Source organism: Ictidomys tridecemlineatus, chromosome 5 (assembly GCF_052094955.1).
Source record: "Ictidomys tridecemlineatus isolate mIctTri1 chromosome 5, mIctTri1.hap1, whole genome shotgun sequence".
Classification (NCBI taxonomy): Eukaryota; Metazoa; Chordata; class Mammalia; order Rodentia; family Sciuridae; genus Ictidomys; species Ictidomys tridecemlineatus.
Genome location: NC_135481.1, coordinates 79,114,383 through 79,129,533, shown reverse-complemented (window position 1 = coordinate 79,129,533; position 15,151 = coordinate 79,114,383). Strand labels below are relative to the sequence as shown.

The following is a 15,151-nucleotide window of genomic DNA, read 5'->3' as shown; positions in this document are numbered from 1 at the left end:
ACCAGAGAAAAAGCAAATCTAAGCCTTCATGAAATAATAAGGGTAGTAATATTAACCCATTAGTTTTCTTTCAAATTCACGTCATAGACCCAGAAAGAATATGTGAGAAGGATAACAAAAACCTGTCTGATAAAAAATAAATAAATAAAGTAATAGTAAAATCCTAAAGTCCAAGAGCCTCTTTTTAAGTTATGATAATTATTGAAAACATCAACATAAGCCAAAATATATGTTAACATCTTACCTTTCTGTTTAAGACTAGCTTCAATAGTCACAAAATTTTCAAAGAACACATAGTATATGTGTGAAAAATGTTGGTCAAAAAATTGTTTAAGATCGATAGATTCTGCATTCTCTGAAAAAAAAATTAAAGTTTTTCGTGATTACTATGTCCATAAAGGTTAAATCACATTTAACAAATATATTCAAGTTTCCGTCAAAGAATTGCTCCAAAAATTCTATCATATTAAATATTTGAAAAACATATTTGTCTATACCTTTGTTTTCACAATTTTAGTCTTCACATATTTTAGCTGTAATTAAAAAAAACTGATCAAATCATCATAATCTGTTTCTTAAAACAGTATCTTCAGAGAGACTTATTCAAAATCATTCACCATCTCTAAAAAAGAAGTTTAGGTCTATTTTCAATTCCACACTACATTTCTAACTTCTCACCAAAACAGTTTAAAGAATTGTTTCTAAGAGTAACTTATGACATCTGAAATACATTTATTAGTGACTAGGTACCAAACAATAAATTTTGAAAATAAGCACTTAAGTATTATAAAGCTCAAACACAGTACTGCTCTCCAACAAATTGTCAGTAAATAGAATGCAAAACTGAACATACAACTATATGCACAATAGAATACTGAAAGTGAAGTGACAAAGTATTTCAGAAACACAAAATTGCTTTCAAAGCTCAGTAAGGCATAAATGTGAGAATAGAAGCCAAGTCTGAAACAGACATAGTAGTGAACACTGGGCATGAGGTAGTGAATAGAAAGATCATTATGGACATAAACAAAAATATAGAATGAGGAATGCATGAAGCTTGATAGGATGTAGGAAAAGCAACTCATTTGGCTGGAGTTGAGCACATTTTTAATAAAAGCAAAATTGAAAAAGAACCTTGAGATAGGTTAAAAATGTCTTGAATGCAAACAAAAGAGACAGGATTTGTTATTCTAAAGATAACTATGTAGTTGTAAGTAGTTATGCATAGAAGATGCCAAATTATTAGCACTGGTTGCCTCCAGGAAACATGACTGGTTTTACTATTGTTTGGTTCATTTTCAAGGGAATTGAAAATATTAAAGAAAAAAGGGGCATGGAGAACTTGTACTTGTGTACTTCCTACTATTCCAATTTGTTTACAAAAAGCACATTATTTATTTTAAAACTAAAAAAAATGTTCTAAAAAGCAATGAAAAAGATTTTGAATCTAGAAATCAAATAAAGATAGCCCAGTGTGATAGAGTGCCTGAAGTCCCGGCTACTCAGGAGGCTGAGGCAGGAGAACCACTTAAGCTCAGGAGTTTGGGGCCAGCATGCACAATACAGGGAGATCCTGTCTCGTAAAAAAAAGAAAGAATAAACTAAATTGTAAATAGACTAAATTGTTAACTAAATTTAAAAATCTGTTTAACTTTTAAAAGAAAAATCTGTTTTTTGGCATGCTTTAGCTTCAATCATAGATAAAAATAAAGTAAAATAGGACTGGGGATGAGGTTCAGTGCTAGGGCACTTGCCTAGCATATGCAAAGCCCTGAATTCAATCCCCAACACTGCTATAATAATAGTAGTAGTAAAGAAAAACAGTAACAAAATATAGCTAGTACTTTAAACACTCTTTTGCATATTATTGTATCCTGTAAGTTTTTCCTGACATCTCATTTATGGAATTTTTCCTAGACTTCCTCTTTTGCTTTGCCAGTCCAAATCATAGGGATGGATGCCTCTCTCCTCTAATCCCTTGAATTCTCTACATTTTCTCCTATAGGAATAACAATGTTTCAAGCAGCAGTGTTGAGCAAACAATATATAATCAAATGTGATTTACTATGAATAATGTAAATAAATTATTTTTACTTTATTACATTCATATTGTAAAATGGAAATAGTCACCTTGATATAGACTATATCACCTACTAATAAGCAAAACAGCACTACTTTATCTTGATTGGAAGACACAGATCCTCTCTTGACTGTTCACAGTTACTACCTTAAAACTTTTCATAGAACTCAAAAAATAAAGGCTAACACAATCTAAATGCTTCCTAAACACTGGACACTTGCCTAAGTACTTCACAGAATTTAAATTCTATAGTCCTCATAGCAACACCATGAAATGAGTACCTTATTCTATTTTATAGGCAAGGAAACACAGAGAATTTAAGCAACTTAATTAGCAAGAAGCAAAGTCAGGATTTAAACACTAGGTACACCCTATATCTAGTGTTCATATTCTTAACTTCAATGCTATTTGACCTCCAATGTAATATAAGAAAAGACCACTGGTAATTTACCTATTATCTACCAGTACAAAAACTGTCATCAAATGCTAGTCTAATATATTTTATAGAATTATCAAAACAAAACACATATAACAGATATATATAAAAATATATTCTGATTTATTCCTCAGAGTAATTTAATAAACATAAAATTAGAATGAAATATGCTGTTATAATTACAATCTAGATTTCCTGAATTTAATGCTTTAAACACAATTAACATCCCAGGACAAAGAAGAAAATGAGAACAACAACAAACCCAAACAAAAATTCAAAACAAAAGAAGAGAAAACATGAGTCAATCCAAGATTTTGCGACGTGACATAAGAAGTAAAAATATCCTCTTAACTTCCTTCCCATATGGCATATTAACAAAGCCTGGAAACTACATACTTGCTAGTGCAAATAAAAAAACATACCAGATCAAAATTAGGCTAATTTACTTCTACATTACATTTATTTGTAAAGAACTATTACAAAGTAAAAACTCTTAAGATATTTTTGAGCAGGCATGGTGGAGCATGGCTGTAATACAACAAGTTAGGAGGCTGAGGCAGGAGGATAGCAAGTTCCAGACCAGTCTGGGTAATACAAGTAGATCCTCAGCAATAGTGAGACACTGTCTCAAAATTTAAAAAAAATAAAACGTACTGGGGATGTGGCTCAATGGTAGAACACCCTGGGTTTAATCTCCAGGACCAAAAGAAAAAAGGTGTTTTTGTTGTTGTTGTTGTTGTTGTTGTTGTTGACCAATTCACAAAATATATATGATGGGGGAAGAAGACAAACAAGGTAGACAAAATATATGGGGTTTTTACCTTTTTAATAATAATTCCTTCCAAAACAATAATAGAAGAAAGGAAAATGGAATAAGAAGGAAATGTAAAAAAAGATTATGGAAAAAATTCCACCAATTTTAAACTCCAATACTAAGTCCCATCCTTTCACCCATTCTGTTTCTCCTGCTTCTATGACTTATAGTGAGTTCTAATTATATCATATGAGCTATTATTATTCTCCTACAGATGCTGCAGTCTATAGGAGCATCAAGAATTCCTTAACTTCTTTTATGCCCTTCAAAATTTTAATCTAGGGAAAGTGTTTCATGTAGCAACAAGCTGATGGTCAGTACTTTCAAAAACAAAGAGTTTAAGAACTCAAAAATTTTCCCCAGGGGATGGGGTTGTGGCTCAGCGGTACAGCATTTGCCTAGCACGTGAGAGGCCCTGAGGTCTATCCTCAGCACCACATAAAATAAATAAATGAAATAAAGGTATTGTGTCCAACTACAACTAAAAGATAAATATTTTTTAAAATTTCCCTATTTTCAGAAATACTTTGGAAGTATTTGTGAGCTAGTATTTCTTTAAAGAAACTAAGAAATTCACCATAAATGTACTTTCTACTACATATTTTAAAAGACATTTGAGCACTATAAAACATACGTAACTAACAATTGCAAAGGACAACTTTAAAGTTAGGAGGTCAACTTTCCTAACTCTAAAGTTCAGATATTGAATATTTCCCTATAAAAGTAACTAATCCAAACAGGGGGCTGGAGATATAGCTCAGTTGGTAGAGTGCTTGCCTTGCATGCACAAGGCCCTGGGTTCAATTCCCAGCATAGCCAAACAAACAAACCAGATGTGGTAGTACAGGCTGAGGCAGGAGTATTGCAAATTCAAGGCCAGCTTCAGCAACTTAGCCAGGTTCTCAGCAACTTTTAGCAAGACTAGTCTCAAAATAAATAAAAAGGGCTAGGGATATGGCTCAGTGGTTAAGTGCCTCTGAGTCCAATTCCCTGTACAAAAAATAAAAGAAACAAGCAAACAACAACAAAACACCATTTAGATATGCTTCTCAAATGATGGTATCAGAATACTCTAACCTGTGTCATAGTAATCCACTTCTAATAAATAAAGTACTAAACATTTCAAGCCATTGTTTTAAAATAATCAACAATCATGGATCCAACAACATAGTGAACTGTCCTAAGACAAATTAACCTTTCACTGCAAACATAGAAATGGTGATTAAAAACAAAAACTATAAGCTCAAAAAAGAAAAACGAGGAGAAGTGAAGAAGAGAGGAAAATAGGAAAGAAGGTCATAGGATAAAGAAAAAGGGGACAAGCACAAAAGAGGATTATGATATGCTATTGAAATTTCATGATTAACAAGTAACAACAGAATGTATAACAGTCTAGAGAGCTAAAAAAAGATGAAAAGCCTATCAAATTAACAGAAATGAGTAAAGAAAATCACCAAAAACGAATATAGTAATTTAAATACATATAAGAATAATGGAATTACAAAAAATGTTACTAGACTAACTCTACAAGACAACTATAATCACAAAAATAAAGCTATTAGGCGTTTACTAAAACATACTCAAGTTTAAATTTCAAAATGATTAAAGGAATGAAATAAAAATATAACTTAAATCCTAACAATATTGATTTTTCAACAAAGTACAAAGTAGGCAGCAAGAATTATTAAACTTAAAGAGGGTCAATAACAAAGAAACTTCAATTTCAAATGTGCATACACAATTTCAAAATATGAAAAGTAAAACCTAACAGAATTCTAAGGAGAAAAAAAAAGGCATTTATTCCTGTGGAAAATTTTAACACATTTGTCTCATATATAACAGGTAATATTTTAATCCAATCTGAGACCCAGAAGGGGTAAAACTAGTAAGTATACAAAAGATCTGAACAACACAAAATAGCACTTTACATAAAAAACTCTAAATCCAGCAGTTGAAAGTATCCTTTTCATGTAAAAATGAATTATTGACAAAAGCTGAATAAAGACACAAATTAGACAAAATACCAAGAATATCAGTACATACTATACTCTGATCAAAATGAAATAAAATTAAGCACATTACCTTAAGCTAACCCCCATAAAAAGGGAGGAGATTGCTAGAAAGCAGTTTAGGTAACAGTCACAATCATTCATACAACCCAAGATCCATTAGACTAGAAAACTTCACAATTCATAGAGCATTTGGTAGATTAATAAGGAAGGTATTGCCTCAGGAGAGAAAATAATTAGCCTTAGACTGATCATTACTTCAGAGTCATCATAAAGGCAAAATGCAAAAGGATCACACTATTTCCAAATAACTGCAACCTACAATGAAGTTCAAGGAAATTTTTAGATATACAAAACATCCAGGTCTCAACAAGGTATACTTGTATAAATTCTTATACTTGTATATCTTGTATACACTGATATAATTATATACCCTGTTATCAGGTATACAATTAAAGATTACCAGATATTCAAAGAAGCAGAAAAACATAACTCATAATGAAGAGAATAATTAGCAAATCAAATTCAAACCAGAACTGCCAAAAATGTTGGAATGAGCACAAAAAAGCATTAAAATAGTTATCATAACTGTCTTCCCCACATGTTCAAAAAGCTGAGATGGAAGACACACAAAAAATGTAAGACTAAGGCTGGGGTGGTGGCTCAGTGGTAGAGTGCTTGGCTGGCATGTGTGAGGCACTGGGTTCGATTTTCAGCACTGCATATAAATGTATGAATAAAATAAGGGTCCATCAAAATCTAAAAAAAGAAAATATTTTTTTAAAAATGTAAGATCCAATTCCAATTTCTATTCTTTTACACTTTTTAAATTACAATATTTGTTTTATACCTTATTTATTTACTTTTAATATTTATTTTTTGGTTGTAGTTGGGCACAATACCTTTATTTTATTTATTTATTTTTATGTGGTGATGAGGATGGAAACCAGCACTTTCACACATTATAGGCGAGTGCTCTACCACTGAGTCACAACCTCAGTCCCCCCAATTCCAATTTCTTTGGGTTAAAAACTAATGTCTAGAGTAAAAAGTAAAACTAGATAGAAAGAACAGCAGATTGACACTTTGGAAGAAAAGATAAATGAATTTGAAGAGACAGCAATAGAAATTATTTGTAAAAACAAACACACACTCACGGGCTGGGGTTATGGCTCAACAGTACAGTGCATGCCCTACTCGCACGAGGCCCTGGGTTCAATCCGCAGCACCACATAAAATTAAATAAATAAAAGATGTTGTATCCAAAAAAAAAAAGAAAAGAAAAGCATACAAATGAACTGTGAAGACAAGTAGTGTAATATAAAAGTAACTGATTAACTCTTGAAGTGGGGGAGGGACAGAAAAATATATGGAGAAATAATAGCCCCAAATTTTCAAACCTGATGAAAATCACAAACCCAAAAAGTAAAAATTTCAAGAACAAAAAACATGAAGAAAACCAAAGCATATCATAATCTAGTAGCTCAAAACCAATGAGAAAAATCTCAAAAGCAGCCAGAAAAAAAAAAAAGACATGTTAAAAACAGTAACTGAAACAAAGATGACATCAGATGTCTCATCAGAAACAATGGAACAATATTTTGAATAAAAGTACTTAGAGGAAAAACTGCCAAACTATAATCCTATATGTAGCTAAAGATATTTTTCATAAAGGCAAACTAAAGAATATTTTCAGACATTAATTAATCACCAGCAGGCCCACAAACTACCAGAACTGATAAAGTCCTCCAGACAAAATGAAGTGATGAGCAGAAATATCAATCTACATAAAGGCACTTAAAACGATAACAAAAACTTTTTCAAAGACAAATGACTGTTTAAACAAAATAACAATGCACTGTGGAGTTTATAAGAGACAAAAGTAAAATGCATGAAAATAAAAGCATACAGATCAGGAGGAGGAAATTGGAAGGACACTATCAAAAGATTTTTATTCTATATGAAAAATAGTATAATCATAGTGGAGGTAGACTGTGATGTGTTAAAGATATATATACTATATATATTAAAATAATAAAGGTAATGGTAATAAGCCAAAAAGAAGGTAGTACAAAATCACAAACAACACTTGATTAATCTAAACAAAGTCAGAAAAAGAGAAATCAATGATCAGATAAAATGAATGAAAAACAAATTTTAGATGAATAAACTGGCAGAGACTCATAGACTAGATTTTTTTAAAAAAGCAATACAAATTGAACACTTACATTTAAATCTATGCAGCTCATTGTATGATAGCTATGTCTCAGAAAGACTGTTAAAAAATCTAACAATTACTTAATATTGATTCAAGACTATTTCTATCTATTGCAGGTACAAATGAAACCATATTCTTAGCACCACATAAAAATAAAGAAAATAGGGCTGGGGATGTGGCTCAAGCCATAGAGTGCTCGCCTGGCATGCGTGGGGCGCTGGGTTCAATCCTCAGCACCACATAGAAATAAAATAAAGATGTTGTGTCCACCGAAAACTAACTAACCAACTATATATATATATATATAGTTTCAGTCCCCTATTAATATCTTGGTTTCCAGGAAAACTGAAAACCAAGATATTAATAGGGGACTGAAAACTGACAAATTCCTGGGAATATAGAAGTTCACACACATGCCTAGAGTTGTGAGCAAACTCAGGAATGATTAGAGAAGACTCTAAACTCTCACTTCTGGGTGACCTTAAGAGTCTATAGAAGCAGGAAATGAAGACTAAGGCAGAATTGTAAACTGGTTGAATGCCACAATACACATACACAGTCCTTTGGCAAAGACTGGAAGACTTACTGATTCCAAGTTTGTAATGAAATCTCAATCCAATCACTAACTGACCACTAAGTTGAATGAGTAAAGAATTCAGTAGTAATATAAACAAAGACTACAAAAATTATTTTAGTAAACTCATTAAAGGAACAAAGAGCAACAACAACAAATAAAAACAACAAACCTTAAAAAGGAGGGGAAATCTGGTTTCCATAGTTGCCATATTTTATTATTTTAAAATGTCAAGTCAGAAATATCCCTCACGCACAGACACTGGACTTACTAGACAAACACTATAAACCATGTCTTAAATGTCAAAAATCTAAAGAAAAGCATGTCTAAAATACATGCTACTAAAGGAAAGTATAAGATGGCCTCTCACCAAATAGAGAATATCAAAATGACACAGAACTTTTTTAAAAGAACTTAAAAAAATACAATTTTTTAAAAAGTATAATAATTAAAATAAAAATTCACTGAAAAAGTTCAATAGTACACTTGAATTGGAAAATAAAAATATCATATTAAGATTAAATTAGGAGAAGGAAACAACAAACAAACTAACTTCAAAGAAAAGCTCAGAGCCTGGGTGAATGCTACCAATTCTTCCATAAACTAGAGAACACTTTTCAATTCATTCTATGAAAACTATTACAAAGAAACTATAGGCCACTATCCTTTTTGATTTTAAATGTAAAAATCCTCAAAAAAAATAGTAGCAAACCAAATCCAGAGAGTTATAAAAAGGATAATGCCCCATGACCAGGTTGAATATAAGGTTGATGAAAAAAAAATCAGTCAATGTAATATGCCATATTAATATGAAGGTCAAAACTCACGTGATAATATCAATATATTGACATGGGAAAGGCATTTAACAAAATCGAACATCATTCCATGCTAAAAACAATAAAAAAAATAAAAATAGAAAGGCATTCCTTTAATCTGATAAGGTCATCTATTAAAAAAAAAAACTAACATCATGCTAAGTGGTGAAAGACTGAATACCCCTAAAAACATAAATAAAACAAAGATAATCTCTTTTGTCATTTTTATTTAACATTATACTAGAGATTCTAGCCAAGGCAATTACACATGAAAAAGAAAAGCCTTACAAACTTTAAAGATGTTTAGTATCTCTATCCACAAATATCATGATTTTGTATACAGAATACCTTAAGGAATCCAAAACCAACTCCACTAGTGCTAACAAGTTCAATCATGTTGCAGAATATCAATATGCAAAATCAATTATATTTCTATATACTAGTGTTGATAAATCCATAATCCAAACATGAAATTAAACAAGAATAAGATATTCAAATTATCAAAAGGACTGCAAGACTTATATGTTGAATACTATGAAATATTATTGGAAGAAATTATATTTATTATATTATATTATACTACTGGAAGAAAAAAGATCAAAAAATTTGAGACATTCTGTGTTCATAAATAAGACTTCGTACTGTTAAGGTAGCAATAGTTCCCAAATTTTGTAAAGATTCAGTGTCATTTCTAATCAAATCCCCATAGGCTTTTTTGTAGAAATTGAGAAGCTGATTTTAAAATTCATTAGAAAATGCAAGGATCCCAGAATAGTCAAAACAATCTTTGAAAAGAACAATAAAGCTGGAGAACTGACAGTAATTAAGATAATGTGGTACTGGGTTAAAGACAGACATATAGAGCTGGGCATGGTTGCACATGCCTGTAATCCTAGTGGCTCAGGAAGCTGAGGCAGGAGAATCACAAGTTTGATGACAACCTATCTCAAAATAAAAAATAAAAAGAGCTGGGGATATACCTCAGTGGTTAAGCATTCCTGGGTTCAATCTCTATTACCCGCCTCCCCCCCAAAAAGGACAAACATACACCACAGTAAGCTGAGTTGAGAGTACAGCAATAAACCCTTAAATTTGTCAATTATTTTTTACGAGGAGCAAGACAACTCAATGGGGGGCAAAAAATAGTCTTTTCTATTAATTTATTTATTGTAAAGGACTGGTATATTGAACTGGAGTTAATCAACTAAAACAAAATATTTGTCCTTCACAGACAGTTTGAGAGGCAGTATCAACACAATAGGAAAAAAAAGTGAAAAGCACCTGGATTAGTCTATACCCATTCAATAAGACAGTCCCACTAAGGATCAATATAAGAAAGATCCAGCTCATCATCTCTAATTTTCACTCTTCTTTTAAAGCAAAAAAAAAAAAATCATGAGACAATAGTTACGATCATCATATTCAAGTACAGTCAGTATCTAGGGAATTCATTCACAGGCACAAATGTCACAGTATTGTCAAACCAAAATAAACTTCTCAACATACTCTATGTGTATACTTAACTTGTTGCAGATCTGTATTAATAGTAAATTAGAGTCACTCTGCAGACTCTCCTTTGCTAGTAAATAAAAATTCTGAGGTTGAGGCCTGATAAATATTATGTTTGAAAAGTTTGGAGGACCACTGTCTTCTGCTGTCCTGTATTCATGTTTGTGCTCCTACCCTTACCTTCACAAAAAATGCTCTTCTTTCACTTCATCCTATTGAAATTCTAATTACCTTTCAAGGAACAGCTGCCCATGAAGTCCCTATAAAGCATTCTACAGGTACTCATTTAGATATGATTATTTTATATGCATAATTCATTTCACATTTAACATGATTCACTTTTACTATACCATGAACTCCCTTACTCTTCTGCGGTTACTCAAAATACCACAAATATTCAAATGGTTGCTCAGATTCATCATTTTTAGATTTTCAAAGATGGAAATAAGAATAGATGGTTATTTTTCTTAAATACACTTAGTAAGAAATGACAATTTGTAGGAAGTGGCTTACAGTGGCTTTATAATCTTCTTGCCTCTAGAAGGTCCCAAGAACAATTGATGGAAAAGGGAAGATGACTCGGAACCATTAAGCTACTGACTTAAAAGAATTTAGACAATGACAACAAATTTGGGTAACATAACACACCTTTTATCCTAGCTATTCTCTGTTATGTTTGAATGGAGAGGGAAAAAGTAATTGTTGCTAAGTGACTTCCTTGAATTTATGTGATATAAAACGCCAACAGTAAATTTCCTTTTCTTTCATTCATTTATTTTTCATTTGTTTTCCAACATCTAATTTTATCATTTTCTAATTTACTCATTTTTAATAGACGACAGACCAAAATACAAAATCTAAACTATCATCAAGATCATTCAAGAGATGGGGAGTTGGTAAAGTTGGTAGAGTACTTGCCTCACATTCACAAGGCCCAGGGCTCAATCCCCAACCACCATAGGGGGAAAAAAAGGGGGGGCGGAAATCATTCAATAGTTTCAATTTCTGTTCAATTCACTCTTTTTTTAAAAGTTTTTTTAAATATAACTTTATTTTTTTTAATTATTTTTTTATGTGGAACTCAGGATAGAACCCAGTACCTCACTGGTACTAGGCAGGCACTCTACCACAGCTACAACCCCAGCCCTCAATTCACTCTTTAAGAACAAATTCTACTTGATTTTGAATAGTTACTTTTGTGTGTGTATGTGTGTAGTTTTGGGAATTGAACCTGATGCCTGAGTATGTTAAGCAAGCACTTTCCCACTGAACTCCAAGCCCTCTGGTTTAATTTTATTAACTTTAGGTTTGCAATTAAAATTCCAAATTATGCTTCAAATTCTTCCATAAACTCTGTAATTCAAGTGCATTTTTTCATATAATCTTCAAACAATATTTGAGGTGTTTTTACTTTAATCTTATAAGCAAGTAAATTGAAAATCAGAGTACTTAAGTAAATAATATAGCTGAATTCAGAATCCAATCTTCTGAGTTTCTCTTCTATATCCCTCTGCTTCCAATTTATTTAGTACTCATGTCTTCTTGAGGATTAAAATTACTATCCACCAAAGAAGGCTACTGCAATGATTAAGTCAAGTAATACATGTAAAATGCTTGGACCCTGCCACTATAAGGGGTCGAAAATATTAACTATTATTACCAATATACAACTACTGCCATCTATAAAAATATTCACTGCTAAAAATTTCCCAAAGAAGAGATGGAACTGTATCTGAAAAGTACTTTGTATTCTCACAAAAAGTCTAATATTTAGTAATTATTAAGGAATTTGGGGAGTGTAGCTCAGTAGAAAGGCTCTGGGTTCAATTCCCAGCACTTATAAAAAAAAAAAGCGGGGGGGGGGGGGGAGGGGACGGGGGGGGGGTGTGTTGTGGCTCAGTGGTAGAGTGTTTGCATAGCATGCGTGAGGCACTGGGTTCGATCCCCAGCACTACATACAAATAAACAAATAAAATAAAGGTACTGTGTCCATCTACAACTAAAAAGAATTTAAAAGAAAAAAGTGAACAGTTCCTGAGAATCATAATATTCAAGTATGAGAACATACCTAAATTCTAAAATTCCTATATAATGAATATTTAAATGGGTTCAAAATTTTCACTATTTTAAAGCCCTAAAGTGATCACGACACTTACCTATTTACTTTCTCAGAATAAATACTGAGAAATGGAAATGCAGGTTTCAAAAGATATGTGCACATTTTAAATTTTGATACTTAACCTGCCCTTCAATTTATATTCCCTTAGCATGTTGGTTTCCACATATTTTGACAACATACTTTTAAAATCTTTTCCAAGTTTTATATTTACAACAGTCTATAAACTAAGGAAATTATCTCTTAAAACACATTGCAAATGTTTTTGGTTTGCTGTTTGTCTTCCAACTCTGCTAATGATGAGTTTTAGTTTTAAAATGTACAATGTTTCACATAGACATATTTCTCAAAATTTCCTTGATGATTTATAGCTATCACATAAATTTTAAGAGTAGTCTTCCCCAACCAATATTATTAAATACTTGCCTATTTTTTTCCTTCTAGTCCTTTAAGGTTTTTCCATTTTCTAGTGAAGAATCTGAACCACTCAGAATTTATCTGTTATAAAAGTAGTAATCAACATGTTTTCAGAAGAGCATTGTTTCTTCCTAATCTTTGTCTAAAATCTATTTGACATTATTGGTCACATGAGTTCCTTCTGTAACAAGCAGAACAAACATCCTTATTAAATTTAACATTCTTTTTAAATGTAACTGTTCTTGACTGTGTTAGTAAGGTGTGCAAAACCTTTCTTAAAGAAAAATATAAAAACTTTAATTTATAAACTTTGTAGACCCTAAGTAAATAAATATAAACTTGTTTAGAAAAGGAAGATTGGATAACTTACAGATGTTAATTTAAATCTATAGATTCATTTTGTAACCCAATTTAAAGAAATCTAACTATATCATTCATGGAATTTAATTAGCTGATTTTCAAATTTATATGGAAAGCTAAAAGGCCAAAAAAGACAAGAGAGAAGGGCTGGGATTGTGGCTCAGCAGCAAGGCAAGCAACTGGGATTGATGTCAACAAATTACAGCCACAAATTTGGTAGCTTAAGAAAATATTAAAAACTTACCCTTTGGGCTAGGGATGAAACTCAGAAGAACATCTACCTAGCATGCATGAGACCTTAGTTCTATCCCCAACACTACACACACAAACAAACCAAACCAACAAAAACCCTCATTTTCTCAAAGACCAGAGTCTGGAATCTGTATGACTAGGCTCAAATCCAGACACTAGAAGAATCATACTTCCTCTGGAAGCAAGTGAAGAATCTGTTATTCACCTCTTCCAACTTCTGGGAGCTATTAGCATTACTTGGCTAGTGTAATGTACTTGTAACTCCAATCTTCCAGAAGAGCATAATTTTAAATCTTTTTCTGTTCTGTCTTCACAGAGTACCTTCTCCTGGTTGTCTTATTTACAGGCCAGTTCATTTTGTTAAATGGTGGAGGCAAGGGTGGGTAGAGAATAAGAGTGGTATACTTTAGAGCTAACATGTTGAACTCATCAGGATATAAGTTTTTTAAAAATTTGGTGTCATGTTAAGTGGTGATAAAAATTTCTTTCAACAGTGGGGGAGATTATCTAATATCTGCCATAAAATCATACACATTTTTCAATTAATGTCCTGTTTTTATTTGCTTATTTTTTAATTCTACAGACTTAGTTACTTAATCAATTTTTTTTTAAACACAGATTCTTAAGACAACTCAAAGGTTTCTTTCAGATAAGAATACTGATTTAAAATATTTTTTCTACCAGGGCCAATTGGTTGCTTACAGTTGCTCACCAAACAACAATTTTGCTTTCCTTACACCAAGTATATTCATTCATGAACTGAAGAGTATTCACTGAGCACCTAGGTATACAGCCAGGTACCATGCTGAGTCTAGAGACAGAAAGATAAAAAAGAGATACTTCTGCCCCCAGGAATATTATAAATTATAAGGATGCAAATAAATAATTATGTTGCAACAAAAGAATTAAATTACTAGAGGCAAATATTCACAGTGTATAATAAGTTCCTACATCTACCTGATAGGGAAAGCTTCATCAAAGTTGTGTATAGAATTTTCCCTGAGATTTCAAAAAGAACATAAGTTTTTAGATATAAGGATAATGTGAAGGCAGTCTGGTATAGTAAATAAATATCACTAACAAAGGCACAGGCATCATGGAAAGTGATTTCTGGTTTAACGTTTAAGTGTAAAGTACCAGAGAAGGATAACAAGGGATCGAAGAAGATAATGTGGTAGAAAAGATGATGTTAGGACACTGATCTAAGATGTAAGTAGCATATTCAAGTGGACATTCTGGTCTAGAATTTGAGTGACAAATCAGAATTTTTAAAAAGGGCAGGGTGGGGGATAGGGGAGATTATCACTAAATAAATAAGCAGTTGAAGCCAAGGCAGTTTACCCAAGGATAATTAATATATAGAGTAAGAAGAAAAGAGAACTTATGGACAGAACACTGAAAAACACCAATACTGAAAGGAGGATTTATTTGGGTTTCTTAAGAAAAGTCTGCAAAAGGGAAATTGCTTGAATGTAATGGTAGTGAGGTTATTAAATTTAAGAATATCAAATACAGGCACAGTGGCAGATGCCCGTAATCCCAATGGTTTAG

The 15,151-nt window shown here is 32.1% G+C and overlaps 1 protein-coding gene and 1 non-coding gene across 9 annotated transcripts in view; one reads left to right on the top strand and one right to left on the bottom strand.

The window, feature by feature from the left end:
* Ralgapa1 (Ral GTPase activating protein catalytic subunit alpha 1) overlaps nucleotides 1-15,151 on the bottom strand; it is a 217,398-nt gene that overhangs the window by 190,182 nt on the left and 12,065 nt on the right. For 7 of the 8 annotated variants that reach the window (XM_040275655.2, XM_021724701.3, XM_021724700.3 and 4 more), the window contains exon 2: nucleotides 245-355. The exons of the other annotated variant lie outside the window; for it this stretch is intronic. In XM_040275655.2, coding sequence (XP_040131589.2) covers nucleotides 245-355 — 111 coding nt within the window. The remainder of the gene's footprint in view (nucleotides 1-244; nucleotides 356-15,151) is intronic. 8 annotated transcript variants of the gene reach the window in all.
* Trnaa-ugc (transfer RNA alanine (anticodon UGC)) lies at nucleotides 4,073-4,149 on the top strand. Its single transcript has one exon. It is a non-coding gene; the product is annotated as a tRNA-Ala (tRNA).